A 16,779-nucleotide genomic window follows, 5' to 3' on the forward strand; every position below is an offset into this window, starting at 1 on the left:
TATTGTTTCTCTAAAATGCTGACTTCTAACTTCTCCTGTTCTGCCTTCCTACAATGGCTGAAATTTTTTTTCTTGTTGTTTTTCTCGTCTGCTATGCACATTATGATTCTTTAGTGCTTTTGGTGCAGATTTAGTCAAAAAAAAAAAAAAAACTGTAGTGTTAATGGATGAATTATTTTGGTGGCCTCCTGTGTTCGAGAGGTTCCTCATTGGCCCACTCCAAGCTTGGGTCACTGCTAGGGATATAGTTTAATTAGACACAAAGTAGGCAGCCAGTTATTAGAGAAAAATAAATTGAATTTAATGCATTTGCCAACTCCTGCTGCACTCATTGCCCATTTTTTTTCTTGACTAAAATGTATTACATGAAAAGTTGTGATTGGAGGTGTTTTGTTTAGGGATGGCCTCACAAACCATTAGCCTGGCTCATATGCACACAAGGTGCTTACTTGACAGCCTAATTCCATCTGTGGTGTCTTGCTGGGTAATGGCCCCAGACATTTCACATAATGACTGCTGTGTCCGTTTCAGGCTCCGTTTCTAATGTGGTCTTGAGTTATCGTCACTCCCACAGCTCAGCTGCTCTGAATTTCAGAGCTTAGATGTCCAATATCAACTCTGCGTCTTAGTGTAATAAATCTGTTCCATGTGAGTTTGTAGCTTGGAACAATATTTGCTTGCCAGTAAAGACTTACAGAACATTGATGAATTGTCCACAATGGTCGCATGTTTGTGTTATCACAAGATGCTCTTTTTAAGTGGTTTGGTGATTTACAATAAATGGAAGCATGAATTCTTGACACATCTGTAAATCCATAGAGAGGATAAGTATGTACTAAAATAGACATCAGTGTAAGGCAACAACATTCCTTTTGCTGGGCATCCTGGATCCAAAAGCATCTTTTTTTGCATTCTTGTACTGTGAGGCTGGCGTGGAGGTGTTGTTTCAAGAGTGAGGCAGATGAAGAACTACTGGTGGTCTTGTCATGAAAGAAGAAAGTGTGCAGCAAGACCAGACAGGGCTCAGGTTTGCCTTAAGGCCTCTGTTGTCAGATGGTGTCCTCTGTGTTGAAGTCTTGGAGAAGCCTCTCATGTGGTCAGTGGCTTTGCAAAATTAGTAGAGGTAATTGTGTGCAATTTGATTAGCATAAACCTCCTATGAATGAGGTCTGCCTCAAAATGATTAGTCCAAAAAATATTTTTTACTGGAGCCACAGCTGAATATTTTGAAGTCTCACTTTCATTTTCCTCAGTGTAATTAGATGCAACATATTTTTGCTTTTGGTTATTATGCAGTAAAGAAAACAATTCATCAGTAAAGCGAAAGTGAACATCAACATGATGGAAATCCAGTTTGGGAAAGCCATAAATCTGAACCACTGAATCATGCAGAGAGATCTCCATGATGATCTATGATCCACGATCAATCATATTTGATTTCAAAGTTTAAAATTTAAGAAAATATATCTACATGTATATGCCATTAAAAGTGACATCATGTGCTGTTATTTTAATAGGTTTGCAGATTGCTCGTTGGGATGAAGAGGTGGTGCTCACTCGGCTTCTGGAAGCCGGCCACTCATTAGAAAGTTAGCTTTCTAATGAGAAAGGTTGGAGAAACTGCTGGAGCTACTGTTACTGTTGTTTCAGGCAGTGGCCCAACTGAGGGGCTATAGAACAGGCATCATGAAATAAATAAAAAACATTTTTTTATTGAGCAAAGCTACTCTGTCCCAAAGTAAAAATAGCTGAGCTGAAAATGAGAATAGAATGTTCCCTTTAAGCTAAGCTAATGCCCAGCTGGAGAAATCCAGATTTGTTTCTGCATCTGTCTGGTTTTCTTTGACAGCAGCAAACTGTTCTTTGTCAATTCAGGACACGTTTCATTATTTCTAAATTTAATGTAGGGGGAGTTTTTGTGTGTGTGTGTGTGTGTCTGACCTCTGGGCTCTGAAAGACTTTGCACTACTTGTTTTTCAGTACTCCCAACAGATTTTACTTATTTTACATTCCACCAGTGTTACTTTACACTGTTCTGAGTTCTCACATCTAAGACTAAGGAATAAAATATTTGTACAGATATTGCACTTTTCTGGTGTATCTGTAGTGTAAGCAGAAACCATCCTTAATGAAATATTTAAATCTTTTAGAGCTAACTCTATCTCTTATTATATATATTAGGGGAACACAGTGGCTTAACCTAACTTACATGTAAGTAATTTCAGTTGAAGACACCTACAGGACATCCAAAGGAATGGACAGTCCACAAGAGGTAAAGAGAGTGTGCAGGCAGGCTGGAGAAAGGTACAGCATACTTACGATGTACGATCGGGGAAACGTTGGTTTTTCAGCTAAATTACTCGGAAATTATGCAAAACTTAAATTTACTTGCAGAGTACAGCCCTGTAATTACAGGTATATACAGGGTACATTTTTTGGATGTCCTTTAAAATTTTCTGCACTCTCAACAGACCCTTTCATTGTTTTTCTTTCTTTACATGTACTTCAATGTTTGTCCAAAAGGGAATGTCATTAATAATTCAACATAGTTTTTTTTTTTATGTTTGTTTTTAATGCTATGTTTCCATGAAAGTCTCAGAACAGCCTGATTCCTAATTAGCTCCAGGTGTTGTTCAGATATGTCCTACACAGCAGGAACATGCCACCGCCACCATCTCCATCGCCATTTGGAGCCACAACCATTACCATATTGTTAAAAAGCTCTTTGTGTGATGGCTGCAAGATTTTCTCAATAATTTTCCTCCCACGTTTTCTGCATCCACTGATGAGTCACTATTTTCTGTGTTTTGAGAGTGAGTCAGTCTTTCTCTGACATAAAATGACCACAAGCTCCTGGTGCATTTAATCACTGTTTTATTTCTTTTTTTCTCTTAAGGCACTATCCATTAACATGAGCCATTGGTTTAAATTTTAAATGTTATCACAATTACTATTCTGAATGAAAAATATAGTTGTTTTTTTTCTTCTTCTCCAATGTGAGGTTACTATTGCCAGGCCACTTCCGTCAGTTCCAGAAAACCTAACACCTTGTGCAGAAAAATAGACAAACAGGGCCCCCTAGTGGATATTTGCAGCATTACATTACATTCCGTAAATTCACCGGCATGGCAGCCTAAGATTTGGACAGTAGTATTTCACTTGACATTCAGGTAAAAAAAAACAAAAAGACCCTCATGATTGCGTAAATTGTATTTTAACTTTTTGTAAAAGACTTAATAATATTTCCTCTTATGTACAGCTGCATATATTACAATTCCTGACTTTAAAAATAGCCTCACCTATAATCCACAATAAAAGTAATAAAGGTGACGGTTGAAAAAAAGAAAAATGTAAAACGGTAATTTGCTTCCAGGAATATTCAGCTGAGCACCTGGAATCCAATATCAAACAGCATGCTATTTAAACATTTTATGGAGGATCTCATACTATCGCACCATTACAGGCGTAGCTTGATCTTAAGTCCAGCTATACTCTTTAGCCATCACATCTGCGGGAAGCTTTTTTTCCCCCCCTTCTCACTGCCAGAAAAAAAAAAATTCCTTTTCTGAAATTTGCAGTCCAAGGGCCTGCATGGCACAGTGTCAGACAAGCAGCTCAGTCACAGTCTGTGGGAGGATTATTATTTCATCTTCAAACTGCACACTTCCTCCTGTAAGAAACAAACACAACAACATAAGAACCCTTTTAAACAATTATTTGTACCAAACTCATAATATTGGAACCACAACTTCTTTATTTTTATTTTTTACCACCCAACTGTAGCAGGCAGTGAGTATTAACAGGACAGACCTGCAATGCCAGTCTTTTGTTTCTTTCCTCCTTCAGTTCTTCTTTCACTTCCTGCATGTCTCGCCTTGTTAAAAGAGACAAAGAAAACAAAAAGAGGAGGTTGTAGATGCTGGTAAGTCTAAATAGGTCAACAACACTGTACAGTGCCTGTCAAGTTAAACGAGTAAGATGACAATACAGATATATTTAGAATGTTAATTTTGTAATACAGGAAGGAATTTCATTTACTATTACTATTACAGTTGTGTGTGTGGGCCTGGTGCTGTCCAACTCTTTATATTTGAGATTCTTTCTTGGATTTCTACCACTGTGATGGTTACTGGATTCTGTTCAGGGAGACTGCTGCGGTCTGCTCTTAGAGCCACTAGCCACTGAGCATTACTGTTATGTGTTGCATCCTTCTATTGCACCTTCTCCAGGGGCTGGGCAGGGGTTAATGTGGCTGTTCTCATATTGTTGTTCTGCCACTGCACCTTAGATGGTCTACTGGAGAGCATCTGGTTTATTTTCCTGGCTTCTCTCTCTTTGGTATACCTCTGCGGTTTCTAGAGCCTCAGGTATGGCTTATTGTACTGGCTGTGTGTGTGTGTGTGTGTGTGTGTGTGTTTGTGTGTGTGTGTGTGTGTGTGTGTGTGTGTGTGTGTGTGTGTGTGTGTGTGTGTGTGTGTGTGTGTAAATGTGCAAAGGCTGATTTGTGAATGGGTATAGCAGCTGTTTATGTAATGAGAGCTGTAAACATCTCTCAAAAAAAAAAAATCTGTCTTCTGATATGCAAATGTTTAGAGATTTTTTTTCCCCCCACAGATGCAGCTGCCAAACTGCACAGATTTATGACTTTCTCAAGTGTTTACTTAGCCACATTCGTCTCAGCAATAAAATACTTTGGTTATATTTTTACAAACCTTGACAATACCATTTACACTACCTACTGAAAACACATGAACATGCATGTAAAGCAGTTTAAGATTTCATGCCTTTGTAGGTCTGCCACGGCAAATGAGAGGCTGCTGGATTGAAATTTTTAGCTTCATCTAATAATATCTGTAAAGGCATTTGCACATATATGTGTGCATTATACACACACTGATCCTTAATACATACATTTAGAGACTCTTGTTATACATTTACAAAGTTGGTTACACAAACGCTGATTTCCAAAGTCTTCACACGCCTGTAAATGATTATGCTACAATGATTAGTCCTGTTAGGATTGGCATATTTGCTAATTAACATATACTGTTAAAAGTCTTAATGATACTGTGAAAAAAATTCAGCCACTAGCTTGGGAACAACAAAATAAAAGTTGACTGATCAGGAAATTAAATGTCTACAGTTCTGCAGAACATGGCTCATGTTTATCGATATTTCAGATCACAAGGTGAAAACGATTAACACTTCTGAGAGGGTTTTTTTTTCTATGATGGAACATCAGTTGTTTCTTAGGTTTGAATGAGTCACTTCCTTTGTGTGCTTGTGGTAACTGCAATTTTTTGGGCTTTTTTTGTTAAAGACAGCTTAAATGTTGGGAAGGTCTTCTTTATAGTAATGTTTTTGTTTCATATTTTTACCAAAAAAATACCTTCTTTTTTTTTTTTTTAACCCTTCATAAACTGAATAATTTTTACAGGTTTTCAATATGGCTACATAAGAAATTAGTTATACTCACTCATGTCGTTTCTCAAGTAGCTCCAGAGCCATTTTCAGCTCTTTGATCTCAGCCTGCAGGCTTTCCACAGTTGGCTCCTCTTTAAAGGTCACAGTTTTGTTGTCTATGAGTACTTTGGGTGGTGTCTTGGGTCGATGATCAGGCTTTGTGGTCTGCAATGATTTAAATCGGGTCAAATACATACTGCACGTTATCCTATGCAGGACAAATTTCCTGAACTAGTTCCGGTGTCACCACACAATGAATAAACACTGTAACTGTATTCCACCCCGAACAACTGCTGTTACAAACCTTTTGCAAATCAGCATCTGTCTCAGTTTGGAGCTTCTTTGGTGATGGTTCTGCATCTGTCTGGTCCGTGGCGCTCTGGGAATGCACAAGGGGAACAGCCAAGTTTAAATGCCAATCGTTGCTAATAATCATTCCTCACAGCACACCTTAAGAATTCTGGTTCTGTGACTTTCCAGTATTAACAACTGGGCTAATACTGATTGAACAGAGTAATACTGCTTAATTGAACCAATTTTGCAAGCTAGATTATTTTGCTTTTTTTTTTTTTAATTCCTTCATTTTTCCAAATTGTTATAATCCAGAAGTCAGCCCTGAACAGTGTAAATTGAGCATGAGGGCAGTCCATAAAAACTGTCTATAGCCACGTTTAGATGTGCACTCAGTTCCGTTAATCTAACGAAACCTGAATGTGCTGGCATCAATGAACACCTTGATCACTTTTCCATAAAATTGTCTTCTGATAATGCCAGTTTAGAACATTGTTCAGGTTTGCTTCACATGTGTAGCACACAATAGAAGGTGGCCCCTTTCAGACCCATTCTCACTTAAGGAAACACTAAAGATGAAAAGCTTGCAGGAGACAACCCATGACACCCACACAGTAACAGTTACCTGCACCGATGTCACATTTGCACAAACCAGTGCAGCTCGGCACAGCATGGACTTTATACGAGGGAGGTGGCAGAGTACAGACTGTTTATTGTCCTCTCAAATTACAGCAGACTTTTGTATTCTCACGTGCACCTACACAGGGCTGCAATACGTGTGTGAAAGGGGCCTCATAACATTTAGTAAGACTTTTATTACAGCTCATAAACTTTGGGTCTGGCAGGATTACATAACGCCTATCTAAACATTGTTGTACAAACACTTTGTGCACAAATCTAAGTACTATAACTGACTCAAAAAGTTTAAATAGAAAGTTGCTAACCTCAGGTTGATCTGCAGAAATATTGGTTAACGTACGGTGTGTGTGTGTGTGTGTGTGTCATTGTGTGTGTGTCATTGTAAGGGATGCACATGACAAATACTTCTCTCATAGGTGGTGCCAAAAACAAAGACAGCATTATTTTTAGGTTGTCTGAGGTAATGCTGTACTTCTGATGACTTGGCTCTATTTTTGTTCATAAAGGTACTTTTGACTGTGCCCTTATTTCCACAGAGGTCACCACAGCTGAACTATGCACACGTGTTTGATTTGGCAAAGATTGGATGCCGAATCTGCTTTCTGAAGCAATCCTCTTGTTTATCCAGGCTTGGGACCAACACAGACAGTAGGAGTGCACTAGCTTGGGTTTTGCTTGTTGTGTCAGGTTAATATTTATGATAACTGTTTAATACTTTAATACTAAGAATTTCTGACTTCTCAAAACTCCTCATAAAGTACTTAGTGTTGTAAACATCAACTGGCTCAGCTGCTAGTGCCTGTCTGCAGGTGCTGTGCAAAGTTGTGTGTCAACATTGATCAGTATTGGTCACTGATACGGACATACTTGTGCTGCTATTGCCAGTCCTGTCGGTGGTCTCCTCTGTGGAGGTTTGGCTCTGTTTGCTGTTGGATGACTCAGCTTTTCAGTCAGTAGATCCAATCCATCAAACTGGTCGGCCTCCTTCTCCTCCGGTGGTTTCAGTGAAACGGGAGCCACATCACCGTTGGGTTTACTGAAAATAAAAATGTATTGTAAGAATTAAATTGAGAGCCTTTGTGTGAATTCCATTAAAATTGGGACACAGAATGCAGAATGATCTGAATTTCTCAAAAATAAATATATCCTGATTGTTTTTACTGAACAAATACTGGTGTGAGCAAAGTTTATATGTGGTTTCTGGTTTCCTGAACTCAGACGGATGCAGGTGCAGAGCACGGCAGCTCTGCACATCTACAGAAGCAGTTCTGTAGGTATGCAGAGTCACTACTTAGGTTTTATAACCTTTTAAACACTGGTTTTATCTGGTGTTGTTTTTGAAAAATCTCTAAAGGTCCGGTGGGATAAGCTTATATAAACATTAAGAAGGAGTTTTAAAGAAGTTGGAAAAGGCGTATTTGCATGGAAACACTTTTTCAAAACTTTATTCTCCATTACCAGCCTCCTCAAGACTGCTCTGTTTTTGTTTTCTCAGTTTTGTGTGTGCACGGGCTGTTTGTGAGCATTTACTCAGGAAACAGGAAATGGGCTGCTCTCGTCTGTTTCAGCCTGATCTGACTCATCCCAGAATTTCCACTGAGCCACTAAATGTCAGGCATCCTGGCATTCTTCTTTAAGGGAACCATAGCAACTGGTGGCTACAACCAAAAGCCTTTAACATCTAAAGGCTTCACTGTTGGTGCCAGACCAGAGAGGAGAAAGTGTTCCTGACATTTTCTGAAGGCCTTTTTTTGCTTTAGAAATGTTGCATATGAATAACTATTCAGGTCAGGTCACCAGAAAGTGGTTTCACATGGAGCGAGAACATCGCAGATGCTTCCGTATAACTCACTTTGGTAAAACCTTGTTAGGTTTATCTTTGACTGGAGGTGGACTGGGTTTGATGATGGGTGGAAGTTTGACTTTGGTTGGAAGGTTTGTTCTTAGGTCTTTAGGCTCTGGTTTATCATCTGTAAAGCAAGGTCATCACATTAGTCTGCAAAAGGGTTTCTTTTTTAGATTAATTAGTCCTAATGTTACAAAAATAAAAACTTCTGCCATCTCTACCTTTTGCCTTTGCTGTTGCTGGACTGCCTTTCTCCATTGCTGGGGCCTCTGTATTTACTGAAAAAAGAGCATAACTGAGCTTCATTTAAAATACTCAGAGCACTTTATTTAGTCATGGCCACAACACTAGCTACACAGACACAAGCAGTGATGTCCTACATTGTGATTTTTATCAGAAAAAAAAATATTTACCAGCCATTTTAACAGTTTCTCTGAAGGCTCTCTAGAGCTGCAGAGTGAATATGGACCACACTGGCACCGTGCACGACATACACGCTCAGCAAACCCACCCCTCTTTAATAAATGTTAGTTTTCACATTTCTAACCAGGCTTCTCCTGATATAAACTGATACATGGTATCGATTGTGATTACGATGTTCACAGCACTTGATAAAAATTCATTATTGTTTTGCCAGGAACTACAACACTGTCCAAACAGCATCGTGGTTTAATGTGCTGTAGAAAAATGCCAATGGTGCCAAAATGTCAAGTTTACGAGCAGTTGCATGTAATGGCAAAGTTAGCCACATCACTAGAGCAGATCAGTGAGCAGAGCAAATCGTGCCTTGAGGCGACTGTTTGTTGTGATTTGGCGCTATACAAATAAGATTGAATTGAATCAGGTCACATCTGTGTTCAGCTGCACTGTAGTTACAGTTCCCAGGGTCTTAACAAATTTATCATGGACCAGCACTCTGGCTCAACTCATGTGAAAAATATAGCCCCTAAGAAGACTAGAGAGAATAGATGGTTAATCTTTGAATCTCCTGGGAACTAAAAGTAATGTGACACATCTCTATTTGTCATGCAAGTCAAGTGCTTATTTTCAGCTTACAGGCCTGCTGGCCTGCTAAATGAGTACCATCTAAGAAGTAAAACTGCTCCTATGCAAAGCCCTCAAGTAAGGGGGCAAAAAAAAAAAAAAAAAATGTTGCTTTAGGCTCAACATCCAGCTCAGACATGACTAACTGACCGAATGAAAACAGAGGAAACCTACCTTGAGTGTTATGCAACGCATTGTGCAACATTCCCTCATAAATAAACCATCCACAGAGCAGAAGAAGCTCAAGTGCTGTTTGTTGCTTGTAGTGGAAATCTGTGACAGAGCTCTCCTCCGTCTCCCACCCCCCTTGTTTCCTCCAAGACTCCTGAGCTCTGTCACATGACTAGTTTATAACCATCCCCCATCTTACTACAGTCTTAGACTTCCTGTGAAAATCTTGCAAGTGATACTATGTGGAAATAATGAGTGCAATTTGGTGTGAGTCTGCATTTCAATTGGCATAGTTCTGGTGTAACTTCCTTTGACATTGTTTTCACCTGGCATTTTTAAGTTTTAGTGAGGGTGCGTATTTTGAATTTACCACCAAGTTTAAAGTAGTTAAAAAGACTCTTTTGATTGTTCAAAAATTTGCATGAACCATGTCCTACTATGTGTGATGGGTAGATTAAACTTCTGCCTTCTGTATTTCAAAGGGTGCTTTAATGGGCATTGTTTCTTTACACCGTTTGAGCAAAAACAGCTGTTCAGATGCAACACCAATACCAACATTAGTTTAGAAATTCTAAATTATACAGAAAAAAACTGTCAACAGAAAATATTAAAACTTCAGTAAGTAACTGCTGTGATTAATCACTGACTTTATCTTTCTTGCAAAAACACTAAAGGAAAAAAAGGAGGGGGAAGAAAATTCCAGGTTGTGAGAATTTGCTGCACTTTTGCATTTTTCTGATATGAGTTTTCCCTGAGTTGCATCATTTCAGTTTTGTTCAGCGTGCACCTCAGGGCGGAGTGTTTAACTGTTTAACCTCCTTTGTGTGGTCACAAGATAAAAACTTCTCATATCTACTGTGACTGTAACTAGGGTATGCACTGTTTGCTTCTGATACATCATTATGAGAAATGCATGTAATCTCAGGTAATACTGTGTCAGGAGCCTGTTCGTGCACCTCATGTGACTCCAGGCTATTTAGGAAAATAGATTCTTGTCTAGGTCTTGTCTTGTTTTCTCATGCAGTAAAATTTGCTTTCATAGACCACTACAGAAAACGTTTAAAACAAATAAAACTGTAGTATTTTACTGAATTAAAATGCTGCCACACTGCACCAATGCTGACATGCTCAATTCTTCACAGAATAAAGTGTCCACTCACTGCCAGGTTTAACACTGCTGCATCACAAAAAGTCAAGCTCCACACTTTGCTTTCCAAGAGCTTCAGCCACTGGGCTTCTGTATTTGATCAGTGAAACATTCATGCTGTTCTCTTACCTGAGAGCTTCTTGCTGTTGGCGCGTGTAGGTGGTTGGCTTATGGTCCCTGTCTACAGGAGGAGAGACAGATGGAAAACTCACAAGTTTGCCAGTACTCCATGTCTACTATTCTACACACTCTTTCCACAAAGGGAAATTTCAGTGAGTAACGGCAAAAACAGAGGATGTTTAAAAACTGCACTGAGTCACTGAATACTGCTTGCAGACTTGCTCAAGTAACACAAATTCCATATTCCATAAATAGACATGCTTTAGATTTAAGGGCATTTCAAAATGATAACATGTACGAATAGCATTATTTACTCTGAAGCATGTCCACGGTTTCATTGCAGTACAGTGCAGCAGTCAACTCCAGTCCAACAGGGTTATGTCTGAGACTGTGCTTTAGCCAACTCACTTGCAAGCCGTCTATCGGTGGAATCACCATGACAAAGTTATCGGGAAAGAAGCCGCAGCGCCCGTTTAGCTGTCCCTCCCACCAGCCTTCATCTGTTGTTTCCTTCAGATGGAGATTAAAGAGTCATTTCAAAGAGGCTGAAACAAGCTTCTGTCCTTAGGGATCTGAAATCTCTGAACAAAAGGTCACCAAAATGTCGAGCAGAGGATGACTTGTTATCATGAAACAAAAATTTTTTTCTTAGCATGTCTGGACAAGTGCCACATTTCTGTCTTTAAGCCTAGTGAGTCTTGAAAGCAAGACAACTGGTTTGTCTGGAAGAACCATATGATACCTTGTAAGAAAGCAAATTAACAAGTGGAATTTATTAGAATGACGCCATGGAACAGCTGAGGAAAAAAATGCCAGTAAATAAAGACACGTATTCGAACCTTGCTCAGTATCACAACAACGTCTCCTTTTTTCAGTTCCAGCTCATCCTCTGCTTTGGCCTTGTAGTCAAACATGACTTTGCAACACTCCACAGCTGAGGAGATATGGTTTTAAGAGATAACGTGATTATTAACTTTGTGATGGAAAAGGAGGTTTCAACAGTGATGACTAATCCTATCCACTGTGTAGCAATGCTAAATCAAAGAACAGCCAAGAGGTTGTAATGACTTGAGATAAGTTATAAACCTTTAACCCTGGAAGAGCTCTCCCTTTAATGTCTCTGTGCTTTGGTTTAACAAGACATAATGCTGTTAAGTATTTTGGTTTGACCCCACCCATAAACCACAGAGGTAAAGTACAGGATTTACTGCTTGTCTCATGGCATTGTCAAGGCATAAATATACTTATCTATTGGTTTTTAAAATGCTGTTCAAAAACAGAACTGGTGTCTAACATCAGGGAATCCCCTTAGCGCATTATTTTGCTGTACGTATTTGTGAGAAAGTAAAAGCTCAGTTGTAAACTGTGAACTTACGTTTCTTTGCTTTGTTCCTCACACTTGCTCTCTGAGATATCTTCATGGGAATAAAGACAGGATTAAGTGAAAGGAAAACAGCTCATACATCTTGTAGAAACGTTATTCCAGTATTACAGACCTCCTTATTGAACACAGCATCAGTGAGTTTGGGTCTTGTCTTGACCTCATTGTGCTTTCCGTCTGATTAGAAGAAAAATCTTAATGTTCATTTACGATGTACATGAAAAAATGGAACAACAAAATAATCTATTGATGAATTTGTCACTAACCTTTAAGAGATACAAAAATTTCCTTGACAAAGTTTGATGGAAATGCCCCCACTTTGCCATTTTTCAGTCCCATCCACCATCCATCTTCAATCTACCGTGCAAATTGTACAGAACATAAGTGGTGTAGTAACTCGTGATCCATCATAATTCACACATTATCATGATGTATAAACTACAGAATGGAAGTTATACATTCTCTGTTGTTATTGGTTGGCTGTATTCAACAAACTAATGAGAAAAACTAAAATCTACTGAGAAGTCAAGACAGCTCTCAAATAGTCATATGCGAGACAAATTAATTGGCTCATTAACATCTGACCAATACTCTCGGAGAAGTAGCAGTTCTTATGAACTGTGGACTGACAGACAAGTGGCAGATTTTCCGTCCTCGCCATCGCAAAACCTCATCAGTCTGGATGAGCCAAGAATATGTGAGATAAGGAGTAAAAAGTTGCATTTTACTTTAAAGTTTACACTAAATATTGTTCTGCATACATTCCAGACACTTGATCAGCCTGTTTAAGGAGTCAGGCTAAAGATATTCTCAGGGCTCTCAGAACCAGTCTGATCAGTTTACATGTATTTCAGTAAAGATGTACTTCCCATTTGCTGTCGACTCAATTTGCATCAATCAAAACTTAATTTACCCATCATTCTTAGGTATTGACTATAGCGCAGCTTCAGGAAGTGACAAGAAAAATGACATGCCATAGCCTAGTTATTTTAAACCATTAATCTACTGCTAACAAAGACAGCTGAGTCACCATTTGGTTATTAGTGTTCAAATGTAAGTGTTAAAGCCATACCTCTCTAATGACATCTATAGTCTCACCAACAACCAGCTTCAGTTCATCTTCATTCGTGGGACTGTAGGCAAACACTACCTCACATTGTCTTGTCTGTTTCTTCTTTGCTGAAAAACAAAAAATTGCCCCCTGTCTCAACAGGCAAAGTTCATAATGTACTTGTAATTCTAATGAACAAAGCTAGAGCTCGTTAACAATGTGTATGGGCTAGAAAGTACTGTTGTCAAGTTTCAACAGGAACGTGCTAAGAGTTCATAGCTTGGAGCAATTATTCATGTTTTGAACATGTCTGTTCCCTCAAAGTCAGTTTTATTTCTACAGCATAATTAGTTATACTTTGCATTGCAAGGATGTAGTAAATATATGCACGGCTTTGTTGGGTGCACGCAGCACACTAATTTTATGCACTTCTTTTATTATTGCAATAACTGTTTTTATGGTTTATTTTGGCAAGAACATGTTTAAGCTGTAACGAGGGACTCATTTTATAGCAAGAGCAATTTTTTAAGAGGAAATTTATTTAAAGTATAAAATGTAATGTAATCAGTGACTGACACTGCATTAGGGCAGTTAACTTTGGATCTTTTACACATAAAAGTTCAAGCATTAGTCAAATCAGTGTTATAGAAGTTCTTTCCTACACTTAAGATCAGCTGTATTTTTGTTTTGTTTTGTTATACCCCACTCTGCATTTAATCATTTGTTATTATTAATCTCTGGCTGTCTTCCACAGTGTGTCTTTTTTTTTCCTGTCTCCCCCCTCAGCCTCAACAGGTCATGGCAGATTGCTGCCCCTCCCTGAGCCTGGTTCTTCTTCCTGTTAAAAGGGAGTTTTTCCTTCCCACTTTCGCCAGGTGCTTGCTCATAGGGGGGTCATTTTGACTGTTGGGTTTTCTCTGTAATTATTGTAGAGTCTTTACCTTACAATATAAAGCACCCTGAGGCAACTGTTTGTGATTTGGCGCTACATAAATAAAATTGAATTGAATTATGTTTTACAAAAAACAGTTGGCTCATATTTTAATGTGGAAAATTGAAGCAAAAGGTCTGAAATTTTGCATTTATTCAGTACTTTTCTACTTACTAATTTTTGGAACACAAAATCCTTTCATAATTCTGTTGGGTGTCGGTTTTAAATAGTATTTAAAAACTGCCTTATACACTGTCTGATCAAAGTGTCCGCCACTCCTTTCATGCTTTGTAAGGTCATGACAATGAAGAACAGAAAGTGCTGAGAATTCAAACTTGGTATTTTACTTGTTCTAATGCTTCGTGGTTCCCTCTTGCTGTCACCTCTCAAATAGACTGGGACCTCCTGCAGTTAAAAGCCAAACAAATCATATTTTACATGTTGCACACAATATACATGAACACACACAAATGCATAGTAAACAGTACAACAGTGTGGACAGTTGACTTGACTGACCTTAACAAAGTTGGCAGGGAAGATGCCTTTTTTCCCTCTCAGCTCTCCCTGCAGCCATCCTTCCTCACTGGCCTTGGTGACGTTTTTGACCACATCCCCCTCTCTCACAGTGAGCTCGTCATCCGAGTTGCTCTCAAAGTCGATCAGCACCAGCACTTCTACAGTGCATCCATAAATGGGGCAGAAAATTAGATTCTTTGCACAAAGGCTGGTGCAACTTGTCTCACAAGTGATGTCTCCTGACATTTTAAAAAGGAAGACAAACCTCAAAGCAGTAGAGGAAGTCAGAAACAAATATGAACTGGAATGTAGACTATTATTGTTAAGTTGTACAGTTTTCTCTGATTGCTAAGAAATGGAACAACTATCCATGACTTCACTACTTTCCTGCAGCATAAAGAGAACTTCAGAGATCCTTAAAAGCACTGAAAGTGTGCCAGTGGTCTGTCGGATATATATAAAAAATAGGTTTTCCCAGATTGTTTAGGAAACACAAATCTTGCCTGTACATTCTGTGTGAAGCTAGACTGTTTAAATGCAAGTATCCATGGAGTGCAGCTTCATATTTTTGCATGTCTGTACATGTCAGTTACAATACTTGGATTCTTGGAATAGCATTTCTAGCAGACACAAATCCATTAACTTTTGTCAACACTTGGCAGCTTTTCTTTACCATCGCCAACAATTCCCAGCAAAAAGGCAACTGCCAATCAAAATGTTCAGAAATGACCTCTGTATATTAAGAAAAAATGATAATGCTGACTCACCCATGGTTGTCTTTCATTCGATCTCCCTTGGATTTGAATGTGTAATTCCTTCACAAAGCAGCAAACAAACTCTTGAGTAGAAGGAGAACTGAAAGCGTGTGGCTGTGTGCCTAATGCTGTTTGATACAGCAGCCGACGACCTTCTTCCTACTTGTCAAACATTAACATTGAGCAACTCTTTCTGAGGCTTGTCATGGTAAATCAACCGCAAGGAGTCAGAGTGTGTCAGATAGAGAGAGAGAGAGAGAAGGAGGAGGAGAGAGAAAATAAGCCAGTGGAACAGGTAAGACAGGTTTCTACTGACAGAACAAAGCTCATTAGTGGAACCTATTGGGATGGCAGTATAATTATAAAATCTGCAGCAAGCAAAGTATTAGATTACAGAAGTTAGCATTCATAAGCAACACAAGTGCATTTTGCTCCCAGTCAGCTGCATTCTCAGTTGTACTGTCCCTCCCTGTAGTCTCAAACAGACCTTCCCAGAAATCAAACCAAATCAAACTTAAATCACAACCACAAACGTGTTTGTAGTAATGGTGTTTGTTTGTTTGTGTGCCAGTCAAACGTTTGGACACACTCATGCATTCGTATGAATGGGACGCCATCTCCTCTGTGGTGTTCACACTGCCCTCACCCACCTGGTGTGTAAGGACTGCTATGTCCGTATGCTCTTTGTATACTTCACATCAGCCTTCAAGACCATCATTCCACAGAATCTGGTGCACAAACTGCTCACACTTGGACTGAGCCCTCCCCTCTGCAACTGGGTCCGAAACTTCCTGAAAAACAGGCTGCGATCTGTGAGGATCCATGATGTCTCCTCCTCCCCCATCGTCCTCAGCACTCTAAAGGAACCCAAACACCCAGCACACAATTTTTGTTCCCCACCCCTCAGACAGGAGGCTGAGGAGCATCAAAAGCAGGACCACCAGACTGAGGAACAGTTTCTTCTCTGAAGCTGTAAGGCTGTTGAATTCTGGTGAAGCTGTGTAGCTGCACTGTTCTCCCTATCAATCCTTACACACACTCATGCTGCTGTTTTTGCACAAATTCACGCTGCTGTTGCTGTTGTCATTTGCACAAGTCACTGATGTGGCAACATGTGTCACTACCTCTACCTTTACTCCACATGCTGTTTATTTTATATTGGTTTATTTTTATATCATTTGGTTCATATGCACGTATGTATTAAGTTGATATGCATGTATGTGTGTGTGTGTATAAAAAAAAAAAAATCAAATCCCAGCTCAGCCCTACGGGCGGTCTTTTTGCCCTCCATGCTCAGGTCCTCTACCAGAGGCCTGGGCGCTTGAGGGTCCTGCACAGTATCTTAGCTGTTCCCAGTATTGTGCTCTTCTGGACAGAGATCTCGGATGTTGTTCCAGGAATCTGCTGGAGCCAGTCTCCCAGTT

At 39.3% G+C, this 16,779-nt stretch overlaps 1 protein-coding gene across 1 annotated transcript; it reads right to left on the bottom strand.

Moving 5' to 3' along the window:
* Positions 1 to 2,857: 2,857 nt before the first annotated feature.
* On the bottom strand, positions 2,858 to 15,572 carry sh3d21 (SH3 domain containing 21). The gene is made up of 17 exons (XM_030748875.1): positions 15,368 to 15,572; positions 14,601 to 14,758; positions 14,432 to 14,489; positions 13,175 to 13,281; positions 12,369 to 12,459; positions 12,218 to 12,279; positions 12,097 to 12,136; positions 11,561 to 11,655; positions 11,130 to 11,231; positions 10,731 to 10,782; positions 8,461 to 8,517; positions 8,246 to 8,363; positions 7,261 to 7,429; positions 5,768 to 5,842; positions 5,477 to 5,628; positions 3,811 to 3,874; positions 2,858 to 3,670 (listed from the first exon to the last, which is right to left on the bottom strand). The coding sequence occupies exons 1-17, from the start codon at positions 15,369 to 15,371 to the stop codon at positions 3,641 to 3,643; spliced, it is 1,434 nt and encodes a 477-aa protein (XP_030604735.1). The 5' UTR covers positions 15,372 to 15,572; the 3' UTR covers positions 2,858 to 3,640.
* Positions 15,573 to 16,779: the final 1,207 nt, after the last annotated feature.

This window comes from Archocentrus centrarchus, chromosome 16, assembly GCF_007364275.1.
Source record: "Archocentrus centrarchus isolate MPI-CPG fArcCen1 chromosome 16, fArcCen1, whole genome shotgun sequence".
Taxonomy (NCBI): Eukaryota; Metazoa; Chordata; class Actinopteri; order Cichliformes; family Cichlidae; genus Archocentrus; species Archocentrus centrarchus.

Coding starts and splice junctions, on each gene's coding strand:
- sh3d21 (XM_030748875.1), bottom strand. Junction 11,656..12,096: donor GAGGAACAAAGCAAAGAAAC/GTAAGTTCACAG, acceptor ATATCTCCTCAG/CTGTGGAGTGTTGCAAAGTC. Junction 5,843..7,260: donor GACTGGCAATAGCAGCACAA/GTATGTCCGTAT, acceptor GTGCATTCCCAG/AGCGCCACGGACCAGACAGA.